Source organism: Hordeum vulgare, chromosome 7H (assembly GCF_904849725.1).
Source record: "Hordeum vulgare subsp. vulgare chromosome 7H, MorexV3_pseudomolecules_assembly, whole genome shotgun sequence".
NCBI lineage: Eukaryota > Viridiplantae > Streptophyta > Magnoliopsida > Poales > Poaceae > Hordeum > Hordeum vulgare.
In genome coordinates, this window is record NC_058524.1 from 580,648,942 (window position 1) to 580,670,655 (window position 21,714).

The window sequence follows — 21,714 nt, forward strand, 5'->3', positions numbered from 1 at the left end:
AAATGATCACACTACTTATGGTTTGAGCACCAAAGATGACTATACGTGATTCCATCACCTTATGCCTAGCTAAGGGCGTTAAACAATAGCGCTTGTTGGGAGGCAACCCAACGAATCTATCATTTTTCTTTCTATTTTGTATTTTCCACACTTTCATAATTCTGTTATGATTGTGTTTTTTGTGTTTCTTTTGCGTTTGTGCCAAGTGAAACCGTTATGATTAGCCTTGGAGATGATCGTTTGATCATGCTGGAAAAGACACAAACTTTATGCTAACGAAAAGAATTTTCATTTTTTTCTGTGAGAGCTTTTGAGTTGATTCTTTTTGCTGCTGATTGCTACACAAATTCTTCAGACTGTCGTAATTGTTCAGAATTTGTTAAGTACAAGAAGTATACGAAATATACAGATTGCTACAGACTGGTCTGTTGTTAACAGATTCTGTTTTTGTTGAGTTGGTTGCTTATTTTGATGAAACTATGGATAGTATCGAGGGGTATTAGCCATGGAAGATTGAAAATACAGTAACCCAACATCAACAAAAGTAGAATTGAAGTTTACTACAATACCTAAGGAAGTGGTGATTTGCTTTCTTATACTAATGATATCACGAGTTTCTATTTAGGTTTCGTGTTGTGAAGTTTTCAAGTTTTGGGTGAAGTTCTTATGGACAAAGTGATAAAGAGTGGCAAGAGCTCAAGCTTGGGGATGCCCAAGGCACCCCAAGTTGATTCAAGGATGCCGAAAAATCCTAAGCTTGGGGATGCCCCGGGAAGGCATCCCCTCTTTCGTCCTCAATCCATCGGTAACATTACTTGGGGCTATATTTTTATTCACCACATGTTATGTGTTTTGCTTGGAGCGTCTTGTATTGTAGGAGTATTTTATTTTTGTTGTGTCACAATCTTCCTTTCTGCACACCTAGAGAGAAATACATGCACTCACTGTGATTTTGTCGAGCTTCACTTATATCCTTTGGTTAGGCAATTCAGCTCACATGTGTTTCACTTATATCTTTTGAGCTAGTTGATTTGGCTATATGTGTTCCACTTCTATCTTTTAGAGCACGGAAGCGCGTGGTGTGGTAGTTGATCTATGCTATGAAGTAGTCTCAAAAGGGGTAGTTATCCAAAGGGATATGAAAACTTCCACCTTCATGTGCATTGAGTAGAGAAGTTTGATTCATCTCAATTAGTTTCGAGTTGTGGTTGTGGTAATATTGAAGTTATACTAGTAAGGTGTTGTGGATCTAGAAATACTTGTGTTGAAGTTAGTGATTCCCGTAGCATGCACGTATGGTGAACCGCTATGTGATGAAGTCTGAGCATGATTAGTTTATTGATTGTCATCCTTTGTGTGGCGGTCGGGATCGCGCGATGGTTTATACCTACCAACCCTTCCCCTAGGAGTATGCGTTGAATGCTTTGTTTCGATTACTACTAAAACTTTTGCGACAAGTATATGAGTTCTTCATGACTAATGTTGAGTGCATGGTTTAGATGCACTTTCACCTTCCACCATCACTATCTTCTTTAGTGTCGTGCAACTTTCGCCGGTGCATAAAACCCACCATATAGCCTCCCTCAAAACAGCCACCATACCTACCTACTATGGCTTTTTCAAAGCCATTCCGAGATATATTGCCATGCAACTACCACCATGACATGTGCCACCACTTCTACATTGTCATTGCATGATCATAAGATAGCTAGCATGATGTTTCCATTGATGTCTATGCCATGCTAGATCATTGTCACGGTACACTACCAAAGGCATTCCATATAGAGTCATCATTGCTCTAAGTTTTGAGTTGTAAGTGTGATGATCATCATTGATGGAGCATTGTCCCATGTGAGGAAATAAAAGAGGCCAGCGAAGCCCATTTACAAAAAGAGGCCAAAGATGCCCACCAAAAAAAGAAAAAAAAGAGGCCAAAGAGCCCACCAAAAAAATGAGAGAAAAAGAGAGAAGGGACAATGCTACTATCTCCTGTCCACACTTGTGCTTCATATTAAGCACCATGACCTTCATGATTGAGAGTCTCTCGTTTTGTCACCACCATATAGCTAGTGGGAAATTTTCATTATATAACTTGGCTTGTATATTCCAATGATGGGCTTTCTCAAAATTGACTTAGGTCTTCGTGAGCAAGCAAGTTGGATGCACACCCACTCGTTTTCTATAAGAGTTTTCGCATACTCTTAGCTCTAGTGCTTCATTTGTATGGCAATCCCTACTCATTCACATTGATATCTATTGATGAGCATCTCCGTAGCTCATTGATATGCCTAGTCAATGTGACCATCTTCTCCTTGTTTGCCTTGCAACCTCCACCACACTCCATTCCACTTATAGTGCTAAAACCATGGCTCACGCTCATGTATTGCGTGAGAGTTGAAAAAGTTTGAGAAAGTAATGGTGTGAAAACAATTACTTGGCCAATACCGAGGTTGTGCATGATTTAAATTCGTTGTGCAAGGATGATAGAGCATAGCCAGACTATATGATTTTGTAGGGATAACTTTCTTTTGGCCTTGTTATTTTGAAAGTTCATGATTACCTTGCTAGTTTGCTTGAAGTATTATTGTCTCCACGTCAATAGCAAACTATTGTTTTGAATCTAACGGATCTGAACATTCATGTCACATAAGAGGAGTTACAAAGGACATCCATGCTAGGTAGCATGAAAGCATCAAAAAATCATTATTTATCACTTCCCTACTCGAGGACGAGCATGAGTTAATCTTGGGGATGCTTGATACGTCTCAAACGTATCTATAATTTTTGATGGTTTCATGTTGTTATCTTGTCAACTTTGGATGTTTTATATACCTTTTATATCTTTTTCGGACTAACTTATTAATTCAGTGCCAAGTGCCAGTTCCTGTTTTTTCTGTGTTTTTTACTCTTTTCAGATCTGATTTTGGAACGGAGTCCAAACGGAATAAATCCTCGAAATGAATTTTTCCAGAACAAAAGAAGATCGGGGGACTTGAGGACCAAGGAAGGAGGCCCACAGGGAGCCCACAAGCCCTGTAGCCGCGGCCAGGGGGCCCGCGGCTACCAGGCTTGTGGCCTCCCTGGAGCTCCCCTGCCCTAGCTCTTTGGCCTATATTTTCCCTAAAATCCCAGAAAAAATCGGGGCGTCCATGAAACCACTTTTCCGCCGCCACAAGCTTTCGTTTTCGCGAGATCTCATCTGGAGACCCTTCCCGGTGCCCTGCCGGAGGGGACTTTGGAGCTGGAGGGCTTCTACATCAACATCATTGCCTCTCCAATGACTCGTGAGTAGTCTACTTCAGACCTACGGGTCCGTAGTTAGTAGCTAGATTGCTTCTTCTCTCTCTTGGATCTTCAATAGAAAGTTCTCCATGATCTTCATGGAGATCTATCCGATGTAATCCTCTTTGGCCGTGTGTTTGTAGAGATCCAATGAATTGTGGATTTGTGATCAGATTATCTATGAATTATATTTGAGTCTTTGCTGATTTCTTATATGCATGATTTGATATGCTTTTAAGTCTCTCTGAGTCTTGGGTTTTGTTTGGCCAACTAGATCTATGATTCTTGCAATGGGAGAAGTGCTTGGTTTTGGGTTCATACCGTGCGGTGAACTTTCCTAGTGACAGAAGGGGCAACAAGGCACGCATTGTGTTGTTGCCATCAAGGGTAACAAGATGGGCTTTCATCATAGATTGGAGATTGTCCATCTACATTATGTCATCTTGCTTAAGGCATTACTCCGTTCTTATGAACTCAATATACTAGATGCATGCTGGATAGCGGTCGACGTGTGGAGTAATACTAGTAGATGCAGAAAGTATCGGTCTACTTGTTTTGGACGTGATGCATATATGTATGATCATTGCCATAGATAATGTCATTACTTTGCACGGTTCTATCAATTGCTCGACAGTAATTCGTTCATCCACCGTCTACTTGCTTTCATGAGAGAAGCCACTAGTGAACACTACGGCCCCCGGGTCTATTCACAATTATCATCTCAGCTTTTACTTTTGCTTCACTTTGTTTACTTTTTGCTTTCAGTTCTCACTTTGCAAACAATCTATAAGGGATTGACAACCCCTTCATAGCGTTGGGTGCAAGCTCTTTGTGTTTGTGCAGGTACTTGTGACTTGGCGCGATCCTCCTACTGGATTGATACCTTGGTTCTCAAACTGAGGGAAATACTTACCGCCGCTGTGCTACATCACCCTTTCCTCTTCAAGGGAACACCAACGCAAGGCTCCAAGGCCGCGGGGGAATCCTTTGCATATTTGCCAAGGAAATCCCTATAGGCGTAGCCAACAGCAGAAGGATTTCTCGCACTGTTGTCGGGGAGGAGAGATCAAGTCAAGATCTATCCAAGTAAGTGTCACAAACTCATCTCTTGCACTTACCTTTTTTGCCAGTTGCCTCTCGTTATTCTCTCCCCCACTTTACATTTGTCGTTTTCATTTGCCTTTCTCCTTTGCCATTTTCATTTGCCTTTTTGCCGTTTTCTTTTGCCCGTTTCACTCGCTTACTTCCTGCTCGTTTGTGTGTGGAATAGTCCATGAATGGCTAGACCCACCACTCCAAACGATACCCCTGAGAACGAAGTTCTCAATTTCATGCAGAATGAGGAAGAAAATTTAAAGGACGCTTGGTACAGGATTTGCGATGCTCAAAGTAGGTCTACTCGTAAGCAATCCACTACTGTTCTTCTTCGCAGTTTTTATGTTGGAATCTCTCCTTGGAATAGGTATATTCTTGATACCATCGTAGGCAGGAATTTTTTTGGGGAGCCATACTGTTGATTCCTAAGGAGCTATCATGAATTTGGTAGGCTCACCCCCGCTCATGCTTAATGGAACTACCTTGACCTTGGAACACGTGATGCAAAGGCTTGACGCCATTGAAAACAAAATTGCCACAATTGAACTTATTGAGGATTTGGATAGAAAGATCCACAATCAAATTACTCAGTACGGATCCAAAGTGGGAATGGTTTTGAAAAATTGAAGGGAGAAGGAACCTATAGTTAATGATTCCTCTAGAATTGGCAAACTAGAAGATGTCATAACCAACTTGGGTTCCGCTTTTGCCGTTGTGCAAAATACTCCAAATCTCACTCTCAAAAAGACCGTCAAGTCTGTTTTCGTTCCTAAAGCTAGTGGTGAGTCATCCAATAAAGATGATGATCTTAAGATGATAAATGATCACACTACTTATGGTTTGAGCATCAAAGATGACTATACGTGATTCCATCACCTTATGTCTAGCTAAGGGCGTTAAACAATAGCGCTTGTTGGGAGGCAACCCAACGAATCTATCATTTTTCTTTCTGTTTTGTGTTTTCCACACTTTCTGAGTTCTGTTATGATTGTGTTTTTTGTGTTTCTTTTGTGTTTGTGCCAAGTGAAACCGTTATGATTAGCCTTGGGGATGATCGTTTGATCATGCTGGAAAAGACAGAACTTTCTGCTCACGAAAAGAATTTTCATTTTTTCTGTGAGAGCTTTTGAGTTGATTATTTCTGCTGCTGATTGCTATGCAAATTCTTCAGACTGTCGTAATTTGTCAGAATTTTTGAAGTACAAGAAGTATACGAAGTATACAGATTCCTACAGCCTGGTCTGCTATTAACAGATTCTGTTTTTGTTGAGTTGGTTGCTTATTTTGATGAAACTATGGATAGTATCGGGGATATTAGCCATGGAAGATTGAAAATACAGTAACCCAACATCAACGTAAGTAAAATTTAAGTTTGCTACAGTACCTAAGGAAGTGGTGATTTGCTTTCTTATACTAATGATATCACGAGTTTCTATTTAAGTTTTGTGTTGTGAAGTTTTTAAGTTTTAAGTGAAGTTTTTATGGACAAAGAGATAAATAGTGGCAAGAGCTAAAGCTTGGGGGTGCCAAAGGCACCCGAAGTTCATTCAAGGATGCCGAAAAAGCCTAAGCTTGGGGATGCCCCGGGAAGGCATCCCCTCTTTCGTCTTCAATCCATCGGTGACGTTACTTGGGGCTATATTTTTATTCACCACATGTTATGTGTTTTGCTTGGAGCGTCTTGTATCGTAGGAGTATTTTATTTTTGTTGTGTCACAATCTTCCTTGCTGCACACCTAGAGAGAGATACCTGCACTCATCGTGATTTTGTTGAGCTTCACTTATATCCTTTGGTTAGGCAATTCAGCTCACATGTGTTTCACTTATATATTTTGAGCTAGTTGAGTTGGCTCTGTGTGTTTCACTTCTATCTTTTAGAGCACGGAAGCGCGTGGCGTGGTAGTTGATCTATGCTATGAAAGTAGTCTCAAAAGGGGTAGTTATCCAAAGGGATATGAAAAATTCCACCTTCATGTGCATTGAGTAGAGAAGTTTGATTCATCTCAATTAGTTTTGAGTTGTGGTTGTGGTAATATTGAAGTTATACAAGTAAGGTGTTGTGGATGTAGAAATACTTGTGTTGAAGTTAGTGATTCCCGTAGCATGCACGTATGGTGAACCGCTATGTGATGAAGTCTGAGCATGATTAGTTTATTGATTGTCATCCTTTGTGTGGCGGTCGGGGTCGCGTGATGGTTTATACCTACCAACCCTTCCCCTAGGAGTATGCGTTGAATGCTTTGTTTCGATTACTACTAAAACTTTTGCAACAAGTATATGAGTTCTTCATGACTAATGTTGAGTGCATGGTTTAGATGCACTTTCACCTTCCACCATCACTACCTTCTTTAGTGCCGTGCAACTTTCGCCGGTGCATAAAACCCACCATATAGCCTCCCTCAAAACAGCCAACATACCTACCTATTATGGCTTTTTCAAAGCCATTCCGAGATATATTGCCATGCAACTACCACCATGACATGTGCCACCACTTCTACATTGCCATTGCATGATCATAAGATAGCTAGCATGATGTTTCCATTGATGTCTATGCCATGCTAGATCATTGTCACGGTACACTACCGAAGGCATTCCATATAGAGTCATCATTGCTCTAAGTTTTGAGTTGTAAGTGTGATGATCATCATTGATGGAGCACTGTCCCATGTGAGGAAATAAAAGAGGCCAGCAAAGCCCATTTACAAAAAGAGGCCAAAGATGCCCACCAAAAAAAAGAAAAAAAAAGAGGCCAAAGAGCCCACCAAAAAAATGAGAGAAAAAGAGAGAAGGGACAATGCTACTATCTCCTTTCCACACTTGTGCTTCATATTAAGCACCATGACCTTCATGATTGAGAGTCTCTCATTTTGTCACCACCATATAGCTAGTGGGAAATTTTTATTATATAACTTGGCTTGTATATTCCAATGATGGGCTTCCTCAAAATTGACTTAGGTCTTCGTGAGCAATCAAGTTGGATGCACACCCACTAGTTTTCTTTAAGAGCTTTCGCATACTCTTAGCTCTAGTGCATCATTTGTATGGTTATCCCTACTCATTCACATTGATATCTATTGATGAGCATCTCCATAGCTCATTGATATGCCTAGTCAATGTGACCATCTTCTCCTTGTTTAGCTTGCAACCTCCACCATACTTCATTCGACTTATAGTGCTAAAACCATGGCTCACGCTCATGTATTGCGTGAGAGTTGAAAAAGTTTGAGAAAGTAAAGGTGTGAAAACAATTACTTGGTCAATACCGAGGTTGTGCATGATTTAAGTTCGTTGTGCAATGATGATAGAGCATAGCCAGACTATATGATTTTGTAGGGATAACTTTCTTTTGGCCTTGTTATTTTGAAAGTTCATGATTACCTTGCTAGTTTGCTTGAAGTATTATTGTCTCCACGTCAATAGCAAACTATTGTTTTGAATCTAACGGATCTGAACATTCATGTCACATAAGAGGAGTTACAAAGGACATCTATGCTAGGTAGCATGAAAGCATCAAAAATTCATTCTTTATCACTTCCCTACTCGAGGACGAGCAGGAGTTAAGCTTGGGGATGCTTGATACGTCTCAAACGTATCTATAATTTTTGATGGTTTCATATTGTTATCTTGTCAACTTTGGATGTTTTATATACCTTTTATATCTTCTTTGGGACTAACTTATTAATTTAGTGCCAAGTGTCAGTTCTTGTTTTTTCTGTGTTTTTGACTCTTTTCAGATCTGATTTTGAAACGGAGTCCAAACGGAATAAAATCCCCGAAATGAATTTTTCCAGAACAGAAGAAGATCGGGGGACTTGAGGGCCAAGGAAAGAGGCCCACAGGGAGCCCACAAGCCCTGTAGCCGCGACCAGGGGGCCGCGGCTACCAGGCTTGTGACCTCCCTGGAGCTCCCCTGGCCTAGCTCTTTGGCCTATATATTTCCTAAAATCCCAGAAAAAATCGGGGCGTCCACGAAACCACTTTTCCGCCGCCGCAAGCTTCCGTTTCCGCGAGATCTCATCTGGAGACCCTTTCCGGTGCCCTGCCGGAGGGGACTTTGGAGCTGGAGGGCTTCTACATCAACATCATTGCCTCTCCAATGACTCGTGAGTAGTCTACTTCAGACCTACGGGTCCGTAGTTAGTAGCTAGATGGCTTCTTTTCTCTCTTGGATCTTCAATACAAAGTTCTCCATGATCTTCATGGAGATCTATCCGATGTAATCCTCTTTGGCGGTGTGTGTGTGTCGAGATCCGATGAATTGTGGATTTATGATCAGATTATCTATGAATTATATTTGAGTCTTTACTGATTTCTTATATGCATGATTTGATATCCTTGTAAGTCTCTCCGAGTCTTGGGTTTTGTTTGGCGAACTAGATCTATGATTCTTGCAATGGGAGAAGTGCTTGGTTTTGGGTTCATACCGTGCGGTGACCTTTCCCAGTGACAGAAGGGGCAGCAAGGCACGCATCGTGTTGTTGCCATCAAGGGTAACAAGATGGGCTTTCATCATAGATTGGAGATTGTCCATCTACATCATGTCATCTTGCTTAAGGCGTTACTCTGTTCTTATGAACTCAATACACTAGATGCATGCTGGATAGCGGTCGACGTGTGGAGTAATACTAGTAGATGCAGAAAGTATCGGTCTTCTTGTTTTGGACGTGATGCCTATATGTATGATCATTGCCATAGATAACGTCATGACTTTGCGCGGTTTTATCAATTGCTCGACAGTAATTCGTTCACCCACCTTCTACTTGCTTTCAGGAGAGAAGCCACTAGTGAACACTATGGCCCCCGGGTCTATTCACAATTATCATCTCAGCTTTTACTTTTGCTTCACTTTGTTTACTTTTTGCTTTCAGTTCTCACTTTGCAAACAATCTATAAGGGATTGACAACTCTTTCATAGCGTTGGGTGCAAGCTCTTTGTGTTTGTGCAGGTACTTGTGACTTGACGCGATCCTCCTACTGGATTGATACCTTGGTTCTCAAACTGAGGGAAATACTTACCGCCGCTGTGCTACATCACCCTTTCTTCTTCAAGGGAACACCAACGCAAGGCTCCAAGGCCGCGGGGGAATCCTTTGCATATTTGCCAAGGAAATCCCTATAGGCGTAGCCAGCATCAGGGGTCCTTAGGCCACCAGCCTATCTCTATGGACCGGAATGATGGGCCGCTCTATGACTATCATTGAAGGGCCGAACTATAAGACGAAGCCGTGTTCGGGATGGAAACTTCTGAAGCCTTGGTGTGTGCTCCAAGTCAAGATGATAATGTTGGTATGTTTATTCCCTTATGTAACCGACCATATATAACCCTAGGTACCCCTGGTGTCTATATAAACCAAAGGGTTTTAGTTCATAGACAAAATCGACAGAACCATCATCTAGGGTTAGTTCATCTTATCTCGTGATAGATCAACTTTGTAATTGTCATACACGCATCAATATAATCAAGCAAGACGTAGGGATTTACCTCTTCGAGAGGGCCCAAACCTAGGTAAATATTATCCATGTGCTTCCTATTACCCATTGATCCAAGATCCACAGCTCGGGACCCCCTACCCGAGATCCTCCAGTTTTGACATTGACACTGGCGGTGAGGGCGGTGCGCAGCGCCCGTGACTTTTGTCTGTTTCATCTGGCGCTCCTCCAAACGAAGATAGGCGACGAACTCGGGGAATGAGCGGCGAGGGCTCCGTCATCAAGGTGAGGTTGGACGCGACATTGTCGATGGCCTCATTGAGCTTGACGGTTACGGTGTTGAGAAGGAGGTCGTCATCGACCTTGTCACCGATGTCACGAAGCTCGCCGGAGAGCATCTTAAGGCGCCAATAGTAGTCATCAATGGATTGGTAGTTTTGGTGACATCCGAAGAATTCTTGCTGCAGGAAGACGCGGGTTGGAGACGATTGACGGTGAAGAATATGATGAGCTTAGTCCAGACGGTGCGAGCATCATCACCATCACTCGCGACTGTGTGAAACGGGTCCTTCGAGATGGTGATATAGAACCACCGGATGAGCGTGGCACCGATGGCGGTCCACTCAGAGTCACCGTGCATGGCGTGCGAGTGGACAGAGCCGTTAACGTGGTAGAGGATGTTATACTCCCGAAACATGAGGGCGGAGTACGTCTTCCAGGCATAGTCGGTGTTGTCATGTTGATCAAGACGAACGGGAACCCGCTCGAAGATGTTGAGATCGAGGATGTCGGTGGGATTGGGGCCGACAAAGGGATTGCTAGGACCGGAGATGGAGGAGCCCAAAGACATGGTGGTGACGTGGGAAGGCGGCGGTAGCAGGTGAGGTGAGTAGATTAGGGTTGAGAGGTGCGGCGATGGCTATGAGAAGGAGAAGCGGCGGCTAGGGTTTTAGGGTGTGGCGACGGCTAGGGGTAGCGGCGGCGGCGTGGGAGGTGGGTGGTGCGAGGCGCGACGAAGGTGTTCAGTGAAGGAGGCAACGTCAGCGAGGGGTTGTGGTGATTGGATGGCGCGGCAGCGACGCAGGGTGAGGCGGCGGAGGAGCGGGTGAGCGGAAGCTAGGGTTGAATCATGCTAACTAATAACATGTATTGATTGATGCACATTGTACACGTATATATGATGTATACTATGGGCCTCTGGCTCAATCTTTACAAAAAAAATAGAAGGTGGGCTTCATGCACAAGAAAAAATCTATACGTGTCACAAATTATACTCAACGGTTATTTTTAATGGAGTAAAGTTACATCTGTTTAGAAAAAAAGTTGTCTCATCTAGCTAAAAAGTTGCTTTTTGAAAGGTAAAAAAACTATCAAAACATATTCATGTAGGGTTTAGTTTTAAAGAGCTTGTCGCGACCTGGCTAGTCAACACCCGCGCGCTCAATACCTTCGGTGGGCAAACACCCCAGAAAAGGAAAGCACACACATCTCATACCATCCATCCCCACATAGTTTTAAAATTTGAAATCATCAATTAAAAAAATAAAAAGAAATTCAAAATCATGATAGACGACTTAGATCCACAGTAACTTGTTGACATTGTAGGCAACTTAGTTTCTTTGATGGACAACTTCCATAGTATTGTAGGTAACTGAGGATCACTTGTACACAACTTCGTAGCGATGTAGTCAACTTGATTTCTAACTTAGACGACTTATATAAGAAGCCAGGTTCGACAAGTTTTTACTCTACAGTAACCACTTTCATAGTATGGAACAATTTAACAATCTACAACTTAGTTTTTGATTTATGCAATTTATAAATCATGGTAACTACTTATTAAACTGTTGCACACAATTAATGAGGAGGTTCTTAGACGAATTCACTTATACACACGGTGCAATTCATCTATCATCAAAGTTGCTCATGTTAAGCACTAAAGTTGCCTCATCTAGCATTAAAGTTGTTTTTGAAAAAGAAAATCATTAAAACATATCCATATGAAAATTAGTTTTGAAGAGCTCGTCAGATGCTTACAGTGCAGCTGCATTTTTCTGGTTTTCTTCATAGGTCGGATACTGCATCCACTGGTTATATGCCGGCCTCATGGGTCAGAACGAGGCAGTTTGCAAGCCATCAATCCGATCGGAAAGAATCTTACCTGGACAGTGTTTTTTTTTTCAAAAAGAGAAAACCGAGAGTGGTTTTCTAAAAAAATGACCACAACTGTGGTGGTTTTGCCCTAAATATTCGTCTGATGTTTCTTAATAATCGACCCAGAAATAGTTATCTCTCCCTAATAATAAAACATGTGTTGCTTCTGTCATACGTCATAAAAACTATCCCCGAAATTGATCTAAATTACCCACTATGTCATCCATAAGTGAAGAAAACGATTGGTTTTTTCTATCAAATTCGCTGTCCGGTACCATTCTTAAAGCTTGAGACCCTGGTTTGCATTGACCTCGCATGAGGCATAGTGGCTGGAGCGCCTCTCCTGCACCTGGGAGAACTAGGTTCGATCCCCGCTACACTTTTTCATCTCCCTTTTCTCTCTTTATTAGCAGCAACCTGCACCTCCTTTGTCCGGGTTCATGGTCAGCCCATGTATTATTTCAATTTCATTTTTTCCTTTATAAATTAAATCGGGATTTTTCATAAATCCAAATTTTAAAAGTTGCGAAATTTGAAAAAAAAAATCATAAAAACATAAAATGTCCTAGAATTACAAAAGGCTTTGAGAAATCATAAAATGTTCATGGATTCAAAAAATGTTGATGATTTTAAAAAATTGTTCGCATATTATAAAACATTCATAATTTGGAAAATTATCATGTATTAAAAACATATTCGTGAGTTCAAAGAAAATATCTATGGAATTTTAAAAAAATGTTCACATAAACTAAAAAATTCATGAATTTCGAATTTTGTTCTCGAATTTCAAAAAAGTACATCGATTCAAAAAATGTTCGCTAAGTAAAATACTGTCCATGCATTTCACATAAAAGATAAGTGGACATCAAACAACAAAATATGATCACATGGACACCGCGGTCATCACTAACTAGGGTGGGAAAAAAGATAGATCACCATACTAAAATATGATCACATGATGGATCACCATACTAAAATATAAAAATAGAGGGCTCTCATATGTTGGGGGGTATTGAGCCATATTTATTTTGGTAGAGTATAATATTTATATATAATACAGAGTGCTTCTTCCTCCCTCGAGATCATCGCGCTTGGATCACGGGATGGATCATAGCATATTTCAAAATGTCTAAAGGTGTGGTGTTTCATATAATTGTATGTTGTGACGCCTATGACTTTCCCCGTAGCCTTAGTATGGCCATCGTTTTCTCTTTCATATCCTTCATCTTAAATTTAAAAATATGAACCATTGCAATGTGCTAAAATTTCTCATTATTATTTGATTTACCTATATGAAATACTTCTTCAAGAAAAAAATGTAAATTTTGTGTAACAAGTTAAAATAGAATCTTCTCTGTTACAGTTGGGAACAGGTCACGTGACTACTGAGCTGGCATTATTTGCAAATTCTATAGTTAACAATGTTAATGTGTATTTTTGAAAACATTCATTTGAACCACCGAAGAACAGAACCTATTTGATTGATAAAATATTTTTCAGTTTTCTAAGCACACACTTATTTATTTTGTATTCGTTGTAACACATGGTCTTTTGTGCTTTTACGAAATGTCGAACAACTAAAATTTATATGCCCCGTTGCAACGCACGGGTTTTTGTGCTAGTTTACAGTATCATATGGAGGTGCGTCTTTCAGGGTGAAAGAGTCAAGAATGTCCGTGTGGCAGGATCGAAACTATAGACCGGGTTGGCCTATACCTGGCGGAGGCAACAAGGCGGGCCGGCGTCTGTGATGCTGATGGCCGGCACTTGGCGCCACACTAGCTGCATATTCTATTTTTATTTCATTTCAAGATCCGCAACAGCTTACACAAGACACCTTCATTACATTCCATTCCAGTTCCATTCACGGCCAGCAGCCCAGCACCGCTACCATGGCTTCCTCTTGGAGGTACCCTCGCCGCCGGGATGACTACGACTACGAAGACGAGGAGGAGGAGGAGGAGGAGGAGGACGACTACGAGGAGCAGGAAGACGACGATGAAGAATCAGAGGAAGGCAGCACCGAAGAGGAGAGGTCTCCAGCCCCCTACAACATGGAGCTGGACTCCATGACCGCAAAGGTTACACCAACTTTGACCTCTGAAAACTCCATGACAGCAGCTCGTTCGGGATCCCTTTCTTACTGCTTCCCAATTCGGATTAATGAATTTTGCAGGGCATCCAACACTTGTGCTCGGAGCTCCTGGAAATAAACGAGGCCTCGCAGGAGGACTTCCAACGGAATGTTCATCTTACCTACCTGTCCTTCCTCAGGTATATATACGATGCACCGTTCGTCAGCCAACAAATAATTCAATTTATCAGTCAAGCTCCTGATCGACAGTAATGTGCATGGTCAGATTGTTCCAAGAAGCTGGTGATCTGGAGAAAGATGTCGACCATCTCAAACGCCAGGCCATGGCACAGAGGAGCCTCCTCCAACATCTCGCAAACAACCTGTACTCCTCCACAATAATACCGGAGAATTCAACAATTGATCCATCCGATGCTTTCTCACCCACCGCCGTCGATCCATTGGACGTCCTTCTGTCGGAGCACAGGATGGACCAAGCGCTTGAGCTCCTTGAAGCGGAAGGAGGGGCACTGGACAAACTGCATGGCGACGACGCCCACATGATCACGTCAAGCATGTCCACGCTGTCGGCCCGGAGAGCCAGAGTCGCCGAGCGCTTTGCTGCCCTCGCCGACAACCGGCGGACGCCGCGGCACGAGCTCCTCAAGGCGCTCTCCGGCCTCTACAGCCTCGGCGATGCCCAACGGGCGAACCACCTCCTCTTCAAGTTCTACAGCCCGGGAGGTGCCCTCCGGTGCGTCGAGGAGCTGAGTTCATCATCACACAGTAATTGCATCGGGGAGCTGGCGCACACTGTCTTCTCTTCCATCTTCGAGGCGTCGAGGAGCTTCATCGTGCTGCATGGGCCGACACCTTCTCCCGAGCTCAGCCAGTGGGCGAGGGGAGAAATCGTTGACTTTGTCGCTACGTTAGGCGACTACGTCGGGTCCGTATCAGAAACCAAGGCCGGCGACGGGCTAGCACTGGCGACGGAAGCCGCCAGCTGCGCCGTCTCCTACTCTTCCATGCTCAGCACGGTTGTCTCCAGTGAAGATGTCAAGGCATTGATTCGGCCTTGCATGGAGGAGGTACTGGCAACGTATTCCAAGCATCTCGAGAAGGTGGTCCGGTTGTTGGTTTGCTCCGACGCATGGGTGCTGGGGAGGTTCCTCAGGTCAGGAGTCCTAAGGCTACCTCCCGGTGGCGGTGACAAAACTGAGCACTGCTTGCTCACGGCCAGTGGAAGGAAATTTGTCACGTTGATGCAGGAGGTTGTGGAGGACGTGTCCCCGCTGCTGCGCCTCCGCCTTGGGATGCAGAGCTCGGTGCTGCAGCTCCTGGCCAAGTTGTTCAGAGACTACATGCACTCCATCCTGGCTGTCGATGCAGTCGACCAGCAGCAGCAGTACATGTGGCAGCTCTCCTTCCTCATCAACTGTACCACGCTAGTCTCCTTGTTTCCGATTATCGCCCACGGCGTCTTCAAGTTCAAGAGCAAGAACCAAGAGTCACCGTCGCAAATGGAACCCGAACTCCACGGTTTGACCATGTTCATCAAGGAAGCATCCGGTCAAGTATGGACACACTTCTGCCAGCAGTTCATACGGGACATCACGTCGACCCTGAATAACAAACCAACATTGACAACGACAAGCTTCCTACCCATGATGCCTTGTTCTGCATTCCAGACGGTGTTCCTGCGAGTGAGGCAGTTGAGTGATCTGTATGGCACCATCTTGGCCGGCAAAGACGGAACCATGAGAAAACTGCTTCAGGAGTTGATGGAGGCCATGATAACCTGGCTACGGGGCAACCTAGATCCCTGGATCCATCACGCAGAGAACCTACCCAAGGACACACTTTTCCATCAGGTTAGTTGAACAAATCTTATTGTATGAGTATGTCGCTTCGGTTTGGTGCCCATTTAGACCTTGTCAGTTCCATCTCATCTTACAGAGACTCTGTTGTACACAGATCCAGTTAGATGTTCATTTTCTGCTTGAAGTTGCACAATTTGGTGGCTTCTCTTCCGACAGCATCAGAACCTCTGCACTGGACCTGCTTAGCAGAGCACAAGAGAAAATATCAACTTTGGAACAGAGTGTGAAGAGGTAACAATAGCTCAAAGCTCACCTTCCTAAATCTCTCCACAGTCAAATTATACATTGTTTATTTATGTTTATGCTGCATATGCACTAGTGATACCATCCATGAAGAGGCATGGGCTACCAATGCCGCAAAACGGGCAGTCCAAGTGCTAGTCGGAGATGGAGTAAATAGTTCCAGTTCACAAGAAAAAGAAGCAACTATTCACAGTGAAGAAGATGTGTTCAACGCTGGAGGAGTTGATGTGGGAAAGAATGCTCAAGAAAGAGATGAGGAGACCAATGATAACGTCACCAGTTTAGATCAGAACGACACACCGGATACTTTGAGTGATAAACATGCCCTAGGTGAAACCGGCTGCGATGAGAAGTCCACCGATGATTTCATGAGCGTCGGGAGTGATGGTGGAGCAGCTGAGGGCAACACCGAAGATGGTATGTTGCCGGGGAAACCATTGATGACAAGCACTGGATTCCTTGATTCAGAAAAGCATAAGTTGCTGGCAGAGAACATACCCATAGATGTCCATGGTGATGGCATGGACGGGATAGGAGGCTCAGACGCTGTCGTGGAAGCAACTCCATGTGATTCACACGGAGATGAAGATGATGACGACAGGTGTACCTTGCCAAAACTTTTGCAGGACAAGATGAACCCTATCCATGCGGTTAGTGACCAGAGTGCTACGGACACAACGAGCACAAGCTCCATGGAAATGGAAAGTGGTGATCAACACTCTGATCCAGGAACCGGTAGCAGTGGCGGCGTCGACATCAGGAGGCGACGTGGTGCAGCTGCTGACAAGAGAGGTGTTGGTAATAGAAAGAAGAGGGAGGACATGAGAAGAAGCAGTAGGCCAAGATGGCAATGAAGGAATCGCCAAATTGAATTCAGGAAACCTTCTTCTCCAATAGACTATCTTATTCAAGGCATGCATACAAAAGGAGTATTGAGACAAATACTTGAATTATTTATCCAGTACCATTGCGTCTCTTTAATCATTTACTAGCATAAGAGCCCGCACGTTGCAACAGGATTACAGAACTATGTATTGTCCACATGGTTGATGTACTAAGTGCGTGTGGATTTCGACATCTGCCATTGGTTGATGTACGACTGTTAGATAATAATCCAACACTTTATGGGTTATTCTAGACTAATAATTGAAATTCTTCTGCAGATACTAATTCTCACATGGTATAAATGTTAAAGCCGCAACAAAATTCTGAGTTCATTTTTTAATTTTGAAGAAAAACAGAAGGAATAGTCTCTACCTACTGGCGTGCATCTTTATATAGCAACAACAATCATTGTGGAAGGGATAGGTCAGCAGGCTAAAGGAAAAATGGCTAATGTAATGTAAGGTGGCTCCTTTTCTGTGGTTTTAAATGAGTGGACCATGTGTGCATTCCTGGTTCCTGCTTTGCTATGTTCCATAACTAAAATTGGTAATCCCACTATACCTCTCTATAAGTCTTGTAGTCTGAACTCTTACATATCATTACAATAAAGCAGGGTCACGAGCGATTTTTCCAAATAAAACAATGAGGGTCCAACGGTGTTGTACATGTACCCACAATTTGTGATAAAAGATGCATGGAAGGAATTTAGAAGTTTGTTGCGTATGCAACTTTCTATTCTAATTTAGAGGCTTGCTTGGGTTCAGGGAGAAACTACTCAACATGTGGACCATGGAAAGGCATGCGCAGCATGCATCTATATAGAGACACTAACTCTGAAGCATTCAAGCTAATAGAGGTGCAAGTATCAAAACTCTGAACTTCTACCTAATAATAAGCCAAACCTTCAGATCAACCAGATTATATGCAAACCTGGCAATGTTACAATGAAAATCAGGCACGGTACGCCTTTTTTTATGTATTAGCAAAGGCTGATATACATACGGCCACTTCAAGGAGAGCTTCATCCACTTCCTTGAATTCATTAACTACTTCCTGCCAACTATCATCTATGATCAGAAACCTTGGTGGTGCGCCTCCTTCACGCAAACTATTTTACAGGGAATGCATCATCAGTAAGTGACAACTATCGCAGTCTAAGTTTGCAGGGGTCTGAAAAACTACACAAAACTTGTCACAATCAAAATAAATAAAATCGAATCTGTCCAAGATCAACAACCCTAGTCTTAATTAGGTGATAAAGGTGTAAAACCCTGTTTATAGGTACCTCCTTGCTCTCTATATGACTGAAATTAGTTCCTTTGATCTTGGACAGTATCCTATAGAAGATGCAAGCAAGCCACTTCCACATGGAACAAAAAAGAAACGTGGCATAGTAGCTGTAACTTGTACTAATACAGTATATCAGCTTGACATTACTTGATTGCTTCCTTTAAGAAGCTTCAAGTGACTGTCCCCTGAGTTGGCGAACACCGCATCAACGGCGTCAGCAAAGAGTCAACAGTTGTACTACTTGAGACATTCCAACAAATCCCAAGCATTGCACAATTTGATCAAAGAAACATAACGTTCAGCAAGTCAAGGTGAAGGCTTCGTGCGTACCACTCTCGAGGCAGAACTGGAGCTCATTCTCGGGACTCCCGTGGAGGCTGGCTTGGGAATCCCCATCGAAGACCGGCAGAGTCAGCGCGCCCTCCGCCCAATTCCTCTTCCTCGGAAGCCGCATCTGCGTCTCCGCCGGCACACCTGCCGTGCGCCGCCTACTAGCAGGGAACCGCGCTAGAGATGCGCCGTCGTCATCCCCCGCGGGGACGAATGGCGAAAAGGAGGAGCAGAGTAAGGGCGCGCCGAGGCATCGGAAGGGGTTGCGTGAGGGGAGGGAGAGGCGGCGGTGAGACCGGCATATCGGGCTCTCAGTCTCTCCGACCAGCCGCGTGCGGGGTGGGGTTGGAGTGGACCGGACAAGCAAATATACCCGGGCAAAACTCAGGCCGGGCCTAAAAGAGGCCATGATACAAAACTAAGGCCCGAGCCCGGTCCAGCCCAATCCTCGGGTCTAGTTTTTGGGCCTGAGCCCGAAGAAGACCGACCTGCGGGGTAAGCCTGGCTCGACGTAGACGTAAAGTTGGGTTTTTTCAGGCCCAGCCCAGTAAGCCCGACGGGCTCAAAATCTAGGCCCAAGCCCAGCCCATGGGCAAGGTTGGGTCGGGCCAAGGGCGGCTTTTCCGGGTCGGGTCGATCGGGCCGGGTTTCTCATGGCCAATATACGCATAAGTGCAAAATTTATTGTGTTTAACCCTTTTGATTTTGTTTAGTCGGATCTGACCTCGTGTGTGATTTTTCCTTACGAGTACAAGAATAAAAAGAGTGATGAGACTGCAGTGAGCACTAAGCATTTATTTGAGTGACTAACTTACGAGGACAAGAATAAAAAGAGTGATCTACGCATAAACGTATGTGAGCTAGTAATGATCAAGAAGTGATCCCGAACACCTACTTATGAGTCAATCATAACCCCATCGTGTTCTCTTTCCGAACTCCCTCGAAAAGAGACGGTCACGGTTATACGCACGATTGGTGTGTTCTATTTAAGTTTACTTCAAATTTGTTATAAACCAGGTGTTAAACAAATTTCTAAGTTGCCACATAATCACGGGCACGGCTCTCAGAAATATTTAACCCTCTAGGGATGCTCCAACTCATCCATCACAAACTAGCCACAAGCTGCGCTGGAGAACTTCAACCTCGAGATAGCCAAGGTATCCTCGAAATCCAAGTGCACAAGACGTTCGAAAAGGGTAAAACAAATCCAGCAAGACAGTCCGACGTGTCGACGAACCCGATAGGAGCTGCGTATCTCGTTCTCACGACACGACCGGATGGGTCACACTACGAGTAAAACCAAACCACGAGTTTCCCCGTGGTGGCCATGTAGTCTGCTCGTTTGGGACCAACACCATCAGCACTGGCCCTCCTGTATTATGTAGATTAGATCAATGAGTAGCGCTAACTCCCTATGCATTAATAATCATGTTGAGTATTATTACGTTGAGCAAATATAGTATCAATGGTGGGCCTTGCCGGAAGAGTTTTATCCCAAAACAAAAATCAAGAGGGTCCCTATAACAACCCCAAGCATGTTAGGAGCGCTTAGTATGGAACATAACACTAGTACCAAGTAACTAGGGCGACAAAGATGGAACAAAACACCGAGCAAAAGGCTAAGCCTTCCACCTTTTACCAAGTATATATGTGCATTGAATTAAAAGAAATAATATTATGTTGTCCCAAGATCCATGTTCTCAAATGGAACAACTACACCTGCAACTAACAACGCTATAAGAAGGGTTGAGCAAGCAATAACATAGGCAAACAATGGTTTGCTGGGAAGGTGGAGATTAGAGGCTTATCATGACATTTTTGGAGGCTTGACAAACAAGTGGAGGGTAGCGAGACATAGCAACAGAAACAAGACAACTAGCATGTCAATGATAGTAGCGGTATCCAGGAAAATGATCATCTTTCCTGAGATCCCACTTGGAAGAAGAACGAATCCGTGAAAAAGACAAACCAACGTACTCGAATGAATCCTCACACTTCGAATCGGTTTCGAAACTCTATCGAGAAGAAACAATCCGGAAACAAAGAATCAACACACAATAAACACCACAACATATACATGGCATGATGCGCAAATAAATATGATGCATGTACATTTAATTATGCATGACATGGCAAAGCATAACAATCAACTTCTACACATTAAGTGAAGCTCAATATGCAAGGAATTGCATATTGACGAAACTCCATATTTGAATTACATAGTACACTCTAGTTTAGGTACACGACACTGCTAAATGTTATTAAACATGGTAACAGGTGAAGCATAAATAAACTATCTATCTAGACATTTTAAATGAGGTCAGAAACAACTTATAGTATTTCCTAAACGATCTCATATGCTAATTTAGAAATTGGTCCAGATCTGAACTAACCAAGTTTTATGTTTATTAAACAGGAAAACAAAATGCACCATGTTATTCTACACGTTATTCTCGGCGATTTACATGTATAGATTGTTTAAAACGGAGCTACTGTCTAAAAGATATGACCATCATAAGATAATATGCCATGAATGCAAAATGCATGCAAAGAACACCACAAACATGTTAAATCATGAATGCAATAAGATATTATGAAACCACATAAAATTGTAGCCAAGTTTCATATATGGCATGTTCAAAACGGAACAATAGTTCAACAACTACAACCAACACAAGTTCTAGTCATGATGTACCCAAAACAGCCACATGACATTTTGCACACACCAAAACAACAAGCTACGGGAATCTAAAATGCACAAACAAGGCATGGTACACTAGTTGACATGATTAACAATAATTCATCTCACATGAACAAATTGTTTAGAAGCATGGATCAATAGAAAATGAGCTCACAAGATGGCTACTTGAACACAGTTTAAGACTTAGTGAAAATAAGTGGTTTTAACATAGCAGTTTTATTCTGAAGGCATATTGGCAGCAAGAAAAATATATTCTACGGAACTTATTATGGCATGAAAATATACGACATTATAATGGGCATAATGCACTACAAATAACTCCATAGGAGCTGTTGGAAATATGCCCTAGA

The 21,714-nt window shown here is 43.1% G+C and overlaps 1 protein-coding gene across 1 annotated transcript; it reads right to left on the minus strand.

Annotated features, from left to right (window-relative positions):
* Window positions 1-15,902: 15,902 nt before the first annotated feature.
* Window positions 15,903-19,072, minus strand: LOC123409377. Its single transcript, XM_045102300.1, has 2 exons — window positions 18,664-19,072; window positions 15,903-16,093 (listed from the first exon to the last, which is right to left on the minus strand). Exons 1-2 carry the CDS (start codon window positions 19,070-19,072, stop codon window positions 16,074-16,076), a joined length of 429 nt encoding a protein of 142 aa, XP_044958235.1. The 3' UTR covers window positions 15,903-16,073.
* Between the last annotated feature and the right edge of the window lie 2,642 nt (window positions 19,073-21,714).

Excerpts from the sequence above, each read along its gene's own strand:
- LOC123409377 (XM_045102300.1), bottom strand. The coding sequence starts at position 19,072 with ATGGCCTCTTTTAGGCCCGGCCTGAGTTTTGCCCGGGTATATTTGCTT. Across the intron at positions 16,094-18,663 it reads CCAGTTCTGCCTCGAGAGTG|GTCCAGTGCAGAGGTTCTGA; the intron begins GTACGCACGAAG and ends TCTGCTAAGCAG.